This window comes from Pezoporus wallicus, unplaced genomic scaffold (genome assembly GCF_028554395.1).
Source record: "Pezoporus wallicus isolate ANWC-B61680 ecotype Strahan unplaced genomic scaffold, APGP_CSIRO_Pwel_v1 scaffold_7736, whole genome shotgun sequence".
In the NCBI taxonomy this organism is placed as follows: Eukaryota; Metazoa; Chordata; class Aves; order Psittaciformes; family Psittacidae; genus Pezoporus; species Pezoporus wallicus.
The window spans coordinates 958,561-968,660 of record NW_026636574.1 but is presented as its reverse complement, the minus strand read 5'-3'; the positions used below and the strand labels follow the sequence as shown (position 1 = coordinate 968,660).

At 62.4% G+C, this 10,100-nt stretch overlaps 2 protein-coding genes across 2 annotated transcripts; both read left to right on the top strand.

Moving 5' to 3' along the window:
• On the top strand, window positions 1–4,199 carry CTSE (cathepsin E). The gene is made up of 9 exons (XM_057400584.1): window positions 1–182; window positions 759–915; window positions 1,536–1,653; window positions 2,350–2,468; window positions 2,558–2,757; window positions 3,247–3,369; window positions 3,460–3,601; window positions 3,694–3,792; window positions 3,933–4,199. The coding sequence occupies exons 1-9, from the start codon at window positions 124–126 to the stop codon at window positions 4,095–4,097; spliced, it is 1,182 nt and encodes a 393-aa protein (XP_057256567.1). The 5' UTR covers window positions 1–123; the 3' UTR covers window positions 4,098–4,199.
• Window positions 4,200–6,796: 2,597 nt separating this feature from the next.
• RAB7B (RAB7B, member RAS oncogene family) lies at window positions 6,797–9,786 on the top strand. The gene is made up of 6 exons (XM_057400583.1): window positions 6,797–6,895; window positions 7,770–7,831; window positions 8,200–8,326; window positions 8,551–8,766; window positions 9,099–9,224; window positions 9,584–9,786. Exons 1-6 carry the CDS (start codon window positions 6,884–6,886, stop codon window positions 9,662–9,664), a joined length of 624 nt encoding a protein of 207 aa, XP_057256566.1. The 5' UTR covers window positions 6,797–6,883; the 3' UTR covers window positions 9,665–9,786.
• The last annotated feature ends 314 nt before the right edge of the window (window positions 9,787–10,100 follow it).

The following is a 10,100-nucleotide window of genomic DNA, read 5'->3' as shown; positions in this document are numbered from 1 at the left end:
AGAGCCCGGTGTTGACTCGCAGAGGGGCGTTATCGCCGCGCGCCGAGGCTGGGGTGTGATGTTGGTATAAGAGCAACGCCGCGGCGCTGCCGCAGAGCCCGGCGCTGCTGCCAAGCCACTGAGATGAGGCACCTCCTCCTGCTCGCCGTGCTCTGCCTCTCCCTGGCCACCAGCTTGAAAAGGTAAGGGGGGGTCCCCAGGGTGCTCCCGAGCTCTCGGAGGGGCCCTGCGTGGCAGTGATGGACGAGGCCCCCCAGCACGGGCACCCATGCAGGGACCACGCGGTGCTTTGCTTCTCTGCTCCCATCAGTCCAGCGGCTCCGTGGCCATCTCCATCCCCCTGAGCAGGCCCATCAGCAGCAGTGGCTGCAGGATGAGGTCTGTAGGATGAGGTCTGTAGGATGAGGTCTGCAGGATGAGGTCTGTAGGATGAGGTCTCTGCAAGCAAACAGGGCAGAAAACACCAGCGTGAACTCCCCTTGGCCCTCATCCCGTCTCCCAGCCTGAAGGTCCTTCCCCATCAGTCACATTGAGCTCCTGGCCACGTTATGGCTGCGAGCAGGCCAGCGCCGGGTGTCTGAGCTCTCCTGCCAGCTTTGCCCTCCATCTGCTGCCTCCTAAAGCAGATCAAATCCCTGCATCTCACTCTGTTAGAAAGCACGGTGGTGGGGGATGCTGGACCCGCATCCCGGCGGTGCTGGGACCCCCAGGGCGGGCACAGGGACTGGGGTGGGTGACCAGGAGCGGGGCTCCCGCAGGGTGACGCTGAGGAGGCAGCGCTCCCTGCGGAAGCAGCTGCGGGACCGTGGGCAGCTCTCCCACTTCTGGAAGGCGCACAGGCTGGACATGGTGCACTACAGCGAGGACTGCGCCGCCTTCACGGACACCAACGAGCCCCTCATCAACTACCTGGATGTGAGCACCGAGCGCTGGGGGGGCTGAGCCCCAAAACCACATTAGTGCGCGAGGGCGGTCCCCGATGCCCAAAGGCTCCCCCCACGCTCCCTCCTGCTCACAGAGCTCGCTGCAGGCAGTGTCCTGACATGCTCCTGCCTGAGCCTTTGTGCCTTGGAATGTGGCGATGACAAGGGACAAGGGAGCACATTCATGGCGCGAGCTGCCTGTGCACCCCCCGAGCCCGCAGGCACACAGCAAGGAGAGGGATCCCCCATAGCTAACACACATCGCATGCATCAGAGAGCACCCCATCACAGAGGACCACTTCAGGTCCATCCCATTCACCAGCAGCAGGAAGGTCCTGTCCCAAAAGTCCCTGCCACTCTCTGCATCCCGGTGATGAGGGTTCCTTGGGAGCCCAGCAGGAAGGTGACAGCCCCTGCACCAACCATCCTGCCTTGTTGTCCCTTAAGTACTTGTTCACCTGGCACCGTGTGGCTGTGACAGACCAGGCAGTGCCCTGGTGCCAGCCATGCCCCACACTGAACCCATCCATCCCCTCCAGACATCCCAGCACAGGCTCCCCTTTGCCCGGGGCGGCAATGGCTGACGGTGCTTTGTGCTGCGCTCCGGGCTAGATGGAGTACTTTGGGCAGATCTCCATCGGGACCCCCCCCCAGAACTTCACCGTGGTCTTTGACACCGGCTCCTCCAACCTCTGGGTGCCCTCCGTCTACTGCGTCAGCAAAGCCTGTGGTGAGTAGGGGCTCCCTGACCAGCCTGCAGTGGGGTGACCCCAGCGAGGCCATGGGGTCAGCAGCACGCAGGGATCTTGGGGGACCTCCCCACCCAGCCCAGCTCTCCAAGGCACACACAGATAACACAGACCCGGGGTTGTTTGCTCAGGCACAGGCGGCAAATCACAGGAGCGGGACCCGGCACCATCAGCCTGGAGATAGGGGAAGTGCTCGTTGGGCCATTCTGCTGGGAGAGCCTTTAAACAAACAAGCAAAGATGATAGCACACAATGCAGCTTGTGAGCGAGGGGCCGGAGGCAGGGGCAAGGCAGGCACAGAGCATCATAGACCCATAGAATGGTTTGGGTTGGAAGGGACCTCAAAGCTCCTCCAGCTCCAACCCCTGCCACGGGCAGGGACCCCTTCCACTGGAGCAGCTTGCTCCAAGCCCCTGTGTCCAACCTGGCCTTGAGCACTGCCAAGTTCAGATTTAGCCCAGCTCTGGTCCATTCTCCTACCATGAGCAATGCCCCCAGATGCTGAACTGTGTCTTGGTAGAGCCCTGATCCAACGCTTGCCACTGTGACTCCCTTTACACTCGAGGGAGAAAACTCTGCTCCACGTCTGGTCGCTGCCACCAGCCATGGGGAGGGCTCTGGGCACTGTGGCACTGCAGACACAGCATTCCCACTGATGGCTCCCGTCCCTTCCCCAGCCCAGCACGCCAAGTTCCAGCCATCACGATCCAGCACGTACCAGGTGGTGGGGACGCCCTTCTCCATCCAGTACGGCACCGGCAGCTTGACGGGGGTCATCGGAGCCGACCAAGTGGTCGTGAGTCACCTTCGGCTCCTCCTGCTCTGCACAACGTCCCCGGGGCTCGCCCACAGGCTCGGCATCACCGCTGCCCCTCCTCGCCGCAGGTCGAGGGCCTCACCGTGAGCAACCAGCAGTTCGCCGAGAGCGTCAGCGAGCCGGGGAAAGCCTTTGTGGATGCTGCGTTCGACGGGATCCTGGGGCTGGCCTATCCCTCGCTGGCCGTGGGGGGCGTCACCCCCGTCTTCGACAACATGATGGCTCAGGACCTGGTGGAGCTGCCCATGTTCTCCGTCTACCTGAGCGCGTACGGAGCCGGCTTTGCTCCGGGACACGGCTCAGAGCCGGGAGTGGCTTTGGGGGGACAAAAGGCAAAATGGGTCACGGGGAGAGTGAAGGGATTTTCCTCGAGGAGTCATGGGATGGGTTGGGTGGAAGGGACCTTAAAGCTCCTCCAGCTCCAACCCCTGCCACGGGCAGGGACCCTTCCACTGGAGCAGCTTGCTCCAAGCCCCTGTGTCCAACCTGGCCTTGAGCACTGCCAGGGATGGGGCAGCCACAGCTTCTCTGGGCACCCTGTGCCAGCGCCTCAGCACCCTCACAGGGAAGAGCTTCTGCCTTAGATCCAACCTAAATCTGCTCTGTTTCGGTCCCGTGCTGATCATCACGGGCTGCAGCAAGGAATGACCCAAAGCATTTGTGGGAAGCAAGTGGAGATAAATGAACCTCTTTAGGATGAGGTGTGCAAAGTAAAAGGGAGGAAACCCCTCATTTATCCTCCTTCTCCTCCCTCCAGGAACCCGGAATCATCCCTGGGAGGGGAACTGCTCTTTGGTGGCTTCGACCCTTCCCGCTTCACAGGGACCCTCAACTGGGTGCCGGTCACCCAGCAAGGGTACTGGCAGATCCAGCTGGACAAGTGAGTCCGGGGCAGGGAGGGAAGGGCTGGGCTGGGGCACAGGAGCAGGATGAGTCCTTCGTGCTCCTTCCCTCCTTCCTCCTCCCCCAGCGTCCAGCTCGGGGGGGCAGTGACTTTCTGCACCAGCGGGTGTCAGGCCATCGTGGACACGGGCACGTCGCTCATCACGGGTCCCACCAAGGACATAAAGGAACTGCAAAGCTCTATTGGTGCCACTCCTGTGGATGGCGAGGTGAGAGCGGTGGTGGGGAGCGGAGGGGGGCAAAGCCCTGGGACCCCCCTTGCCCTATGGGGCAGCAGCGCTGAGCTGGGGCGGTTTTGCAGTACGCTGTGGAGTGCAGCAGCCTCAGCGTGATGCCGGATGTGACCTTCACCATCAATGGGCTGCCCTACACTCTCAGCGCCCAGGCCTACACCCTCATGGTACTGCCGCAGCTCCAGCACCCCCAGTTCCCAGCGTGCCGGTGGGTGACGAGCTCCATGCTCCGTGCATGGGACTCGCGGTCACCATTCCCACGTGTTTCCATACGGGTGCGTGTCCGGTTTTACCCTTCTCCTTCCAGGAATACAGCGATGGAATGGCCTTCTGCACCAGCGGCTTCCAGGGCATGGACATCCCCCCTCCCGCCGGGCCCCTCTGGATTTTGGGTGATGTCTTCATCCGCCAGTTTTACTCCGTCTTCGACCGTGGTAACAACCGAGTGGGGCTGGCGCCCGCTGTCCCCTAAGGCTGAGCACCCCTGGGGCAGGATGGGAGCGGAGCCTCAGCAGGGCAGGGGCTATCGGTGAGCCTGGAGGTGATGAAGGCACCGGGGGCTGCAGCTGGAGAGCGCAGCAGAGGGTCCTTGCGCACTGAGGATGCCTTCAGCATCGCTGTGATCTGCTTTGCGGCTTCTCTTGGAGGGGGGTTTAAGCACTTGCCAATAAAAGCTTCCATAAACCAAACCCTGGCGTGCTCGTGTTGTGATGGGCAGGACTGGAGCAGAAAGGTCAAACCTCGGCTGGGATTTCCACATGGGCAGAAGAGGACACTTTGCCCAGGTAGAGCAGAAAGCAGAAGGTGATGAGGAGCCTGGAGAGGCCCTGGGGCTGTTTCTGAGCCGCAAACCTGCAGGAACAACCAGTGATTTCCAGTGAAATCTGCTCTGATCCTCTGGGGAGCTCACAAAGACAACGTGGCTGTGGGTGCTTGGAGCCGGAGATGGAAAAGCAGCTGCACAGCTCTGCCATAGGGATGGGTTAAGGGGGTTGTCGGGGGCTTTGAGGGGCTATGGAGGGAATGGGGCCCTGGGTGTCTGGGGGGAAGGGGGGGGGCTGCTCTGACCCGCTGCCAGTGCAAGGGATGCAGGAGAAAGCAGAAGCAATCACAGCTCATGAGTGATGCACCCTGAGGCACACGCAGAAGGCAGAGAGAAAGGGAAGCACAGAGCAGGGTTATTTTTATCTGCGCCTCCAGATCCAACACTGAATCCAGGCCCTGCAGTGTCTGCAGTTGAGGATGAGGTGTCAGGGTCCTCTTCCTGCCTTTGGGGCTGCTGCATCCTCCCCAGAGCAGAGCAGGCTTTAGGGCTGGGTCCGAGTGCTGGAAATCGAGATCTGGTTGTAAATGCTGTGGTTTGCAACAGGAGGAAATCTCTGCCTTACTCAGGGTATCGATTGTGCCACTGACCAGCGTATGGCTTCTGAAACCGGTTCCTCTATCGACTTCACCCCAGCTGCGCGCTCCCCAGGCAGCACTGGAAGATAAGGTGCTGGGGCTGCTGGACAAAGGTCTCCTCTCCCTCTTGGAGCTTAACTCTTAGCACACCAAGGTGCTGCTGGGCACCAGCCCATCACCACAGCTGCAGGCAGCAAAGGAGCACCCAGCTCCCTCAGCATAAGGACCACTCAGTGCCTCCAGGCCTGGACTCGACCAGGACTGCTCAATGCTGTTGGGGTCCCAGAACATCCAGAGTCACCTTGGCAGGTCTGGGGCATCCTTTGCCTCCCTACACCCACACATGATAGATGCTCAGGGGATGCTGCTACAGCAAATACTGAGCATTCCAATAGGGAGCAACCCATCTCCGACTGCAGATGTGGCTGAAAATCCATATGGAAGTTTAGTCCTTCGATGCCTTTTGCTTTCTTCCCCTTCCCTCACCGTCACGGCCCTGCAAGCCTCGGGGAACTGCCCATTCTCTCCTCATCCACATGAGCCTGTCCTCAGGATGTGGCAGTCTCCAGCTTGTGTTCATCATCTCCCAGCTGCGAGGTCTTCCCCATAGTCACAGGGCACAAAACCCACGCTCTTGTTCCTCAGAAGCGCTGACTTGGTGAAGCACCAGGGCAGGATTGGAGCTGTGCTTGCAGGACTGTGCTTGCAGTCTTGGCCATCACCTCCTCTCCACCACTGCTCCCGCTGCCTCCATCCGGGCGCCGCTCACACCAGGAGCAATGACAAGAGCAGGAGCTTTGGGAAAATCCCTTTTCTTGTGATCCCAAGCAGAAGCTGGAGCCGGTGCTGGGCTCCGGGCTGGGTGCAGCCCCTCCTGCCCAAAAGCAGAAGTGGCTGCAGGCATCAGCTCAGCAACGCAACTGCAAACCCCATCTCCGGCTGCGAGGAGGGATGCGATCATCTGACCGGGTGAGCAACCTCCATCCCGCCGGCCTTGGAGGGGCACAAGGAGAGGAAGGAGGGCACAAGCAGTCAGGGGAGAGGTCGGACAGCAGAGCCCGGCTGCAAGGGCAAAGGTGAAGGAGCCCGATGGAAACGGGCTGCAAACAGGGAGCAGGAGAGAGCTGCTCCAGGGAAACACCAGCCTTCACCCACCACCCACCGGTGAGAGCAGCTCAGGAGCTTCTGCTCATCCCAGCCCCTCCCAGCGCCTGCCCTGTGGGGGATAAAACCAGACATTTCTGGCCAGACAGGTCCCGGAATCACACGTGGGAAACAGGAGGATTTGTGCTGCCGAGAGCAGCGAATCCCCCCGGGGTCCCACTGGGGGTGCTCAGGGGAAAAACCCGACAGAACCGAGGGCAGCCGGTGCCAAAGCACAATCTGGGGCCGCGAATGCGCCTGCTTCCACCCTGCCCCTCTGCTGCCGGCCAAAGGAGCCGCGGAGCCCACAGCCCCCTCCAAGGGAACCTGCCCCTCCGCTGCCCGCCTCTGGGGACCAGACCCCAGCCCCACCTCGCTCCTGCCGCGAGCCGTCCCCAGCTCCCAGAGCCTCTTATCCCATCCCTATGGGGGCAAGGCCCGGGGTGGCTCCCGCGGGGCCGCTCAGCCCTCACCCCCGCCCCGGGCAGGACCGCGGGTCCTGGCCTCAACGATCCCGGGTCCGGGGGGAGCCCTGCGGGAACCCCAGCGCCCGCCCGCGGCTCCGGCTGCATCTCGGCCCCTTTCTGCTGATGTCACGGCCCGGGGCCCCGCAGCCGCCTTCCCCGGGCAGGAAACCCTTCCCTGGATCCTCCTCCCTCGCCTCTCCCCTCCCCGCGGGAGCGGAGCCCGCAGCCCCGGCCACCCCACACGCGGATGCCCCGGCAGGTGAGCGCAGCGCCCTCCGTCCCCGCGGCCCCGGGGCTGGGCACGGGAGCGGGGAGCGGCCGCCGGCAGGGAAAACCGGGCCGGGAAACTCCATTTTGAGCGTGAAGCTCCGGGAACTCCGGCGCACGGGGTGGGAAGTTTGTGCGTGCCGGGACACGGGGCGCTGCCCGCGCCGGGGATGATGCCCGCAGCCGGGATGTGGTGGGAGGGGGGAGCGGGAGAGCCTGGACCCCACAGCCCGGGCAGGGGGGCTGTGCCAAGCGGGAACAGCGCGGGGCTGGCCAACGCATGCGGGAAAAACGCAGGGATGAGGCTGTCAGCGTTTCCATCCGCGCGGAGCCAACGTGGACAGGGCAGCCGGGAGGGACCACGGGAGGATGCTGGACCCCAGGGATGGCCGGGCACAGAGCGCGAGGGACACCAGGGATGGGGATGCGGCTTTGGGGGAGCCTTTCGGGGTGCTCCCGGCATCCCTGGGCTGTGCTGGGGCACCCAGGGGATTCCGGACTCCTTTAATAAAGGCGCTTTTTCACAGCCCCCCCCCCCCCCCCCCCCCCCCGGTGTGTGCCGGGTTTCGGGGGTGCGATGGCACTTCCGAGGGAGAGGGAGAGGCAGGGAATCGCCGAGAGCAGCTCAATGCTGTGCTCTGGTGCGGAGCAGTGGCGTGTCTGGACGTGCACTGGCACCTCAGGAGCCAGGCCCAGGCTGCAGCACGGGGAGTTTCTGCTCCCAAAACCATTGGGATGTGAGCATGGGATGGTGCTGGTTTGTTGTGGACATGGGGATGGTCAGGGTGGGAGCAGGGAAAGGCCTTAGGGAGCCAGTGGGAGCTGGCCCCATCCCTGCAGCTCCGTGACTCCCTCCTGTCCCACAGGGTCTGTCCATGGATGCCAGCAAGAAGGTGGATCTGAAGATAATCATCATTGGAGCACTGGGGTAAGGGGTGGTGCCGGCAATGGGAGGGAAGCGCAGGGGAGCCCCTGTCCTTGCTGCCGCCAGCCCCTTAAGCCTGGCTTTGCAGGGGGCTGTAGCGATAGGACAAGGGGCAATGGGTTCAAACTGGAACAGGGCAAGTTCAGGTTGGAGATAAGGAAGAAGCTCTTCCCTGTGAGGCGCTGGCACAGGGTGCCCAGAGAAGCTGTGGCTGCCCCATCCCTGGCAGTGTTCAAGGCCAGGTTGGACACAGGGGTTGGAGCAAGCTGCTCCAGTGGAAGGGGTCCCTGCCTGTGGCTGGAGCTGGAGGAGCTTTAAGGTCCCTTCAACCCAAACCATTCCATGATTCTCTGTCCCTTCCCTCCCACCAGCGTGGGCAAAACCTCCCTCCTGCACCAGTTTGTGCACAAGACGTTCTATGAGGATTACCGCACCACGCTGGGTGCCAGCATCCTCACCAAGGTCCTCGTGGTGGACAACACCTCCCTGAAGCTGCAGGTGAGCAGTGGGGCTGGAGCCCTGTGTCCCACCGTGTCCTGATGTCCCCAAGTGCCATCAGGGTCATGGGGCACGGGGCTGGATTCACAGAGCCTGAGTTTCAGCATCCATGAGCAATCCCACTTGAGTTTAGGGGCTCAGCACCTCCTGAAGCTAGTCCCCTGAGCTTACCATGGCACAGGGCTTGTGACGTGGGTCTGTACCTGTGCCCTTCTCTGCCCTAGATCTGGGACACAGGGGGACAGGAGCGATTCCGATCCATGGTGTCAACCTTTTACAAAGGCTCGGATGGCTGCATGCTGGCTTTTGACGTGACAGACAGGGAGTCCTTTGAGTCCCTGGACAACTGGAGAGATGATTTTCTGGAGAAGGTCATCCCAAGGGAGCAAGATTTCCCCATGGTCGTGCTGGGGAACAAAATAGACCTCTGCGACCGGCAGGTACGGGTGGAGGAGAGTGGGGTGTGTGGATTGGGACACCTTGGTGCCCTAATGCTGGTCCTTGCCCTGCAGAGCCAAGCTTCTCCCTATGCTCTCATGAAACCCAGGCTCCCAGGCAAGGAGCTGTTGAGCTCCCAGTGCTGCTGCCTCTTGGAGGGAATAAGCAGAGTCCTTCCTTCCGCTGCCCTTTGCAGCAGCGATTGTGCCCAGGAATGAAGCATCTCAGCTGCCTGCACTGCAGCGTCCACCCAGCAGTGCCTGGGTGGACATCAGGGTCCCCTCCACCAGCTCCGCTCCGGGCTGCGAGGTGGCTCCATCCTCCTTTCCCGCAGGTATCCAAGGAGACGGCCTCAGCCTGGTGCAAGGAGAAGGACATCCCTTACTTCGAAGTCAGCGCCAAGAACAACATCAATGTCGCGGAGGCTTTTGAGACCCTGGCAAAGCAGGCGCTGGCAACGGTGAGCCCACCCTCCGGTGCAGAGCATCCTCCTGCCCCACCGCGTGGGAGAGCCCCAGGGAAGAGACCCCACCAGCGAATGAGTGCTTAAAATAGATCCTAAATCGGCTGGGAAGGAGCCAGGATTGCCCTTTCTCCTTGCTCTCCCACGTGTGGCACTGAGCAGCGCTCCAGCACTGTCCTCTAGTGGCCGTCCCATGGGGACCTCCGTGTCCCCGCACCAAGGGAGCTCCTCCAGGCGGCTTTTCCATAGGTTTTGTCCTCAGCAGTGAATCAGACCCGCAGCTCTGCTGCCCAGGCCCTCAGCCCGGCTCGGAGCTGGCCCCGTTCACCCTTTCTCTTCTCTTCTCTTTCTTCCAGTACAAAGGGATCTTTGAGAGTTACCTGACTGACTCCATCAAACTCACACCCAGCGACAAGCCCAAGAAGAGATGCTGCTGACCCCGGGCAAGCACAGCCCAGACGGGCCGGACCCCACGATGTCCATGGCCATCCCGGCCTCGGAGGCTGCCCAAGCCAGGACCCCATCAGTGACCACTCAACACACTGGGACCGGCTGCTTGCGCACCCCAGGACTTGCTGCTTCCCAGCCGTCCGGAGCTGCTCTCCCGCCGTCCCCCTTGATCCGCCGGCACCCGAGCGGGTGACTCCCCGTGGTGACGGTGCCAGGGCGCTGCTCCGATGCCCTCCCATGGCCCTTCCCATGCGCGGTGTTCCCGGTGGGGAGAAGCGGGGCTGGCGGCCACGGCGCGGGGCTGAGCCCAGCCAGGTCCCCTCCTGGGCTCAGCCGCTGTGGATGCAACCATCGCGTGCCTCAGTTTCCCCTGCTCCCATGCAGGAGCCACCTCCCGCCTCACTGGTGAGGACCCCCAGTGAA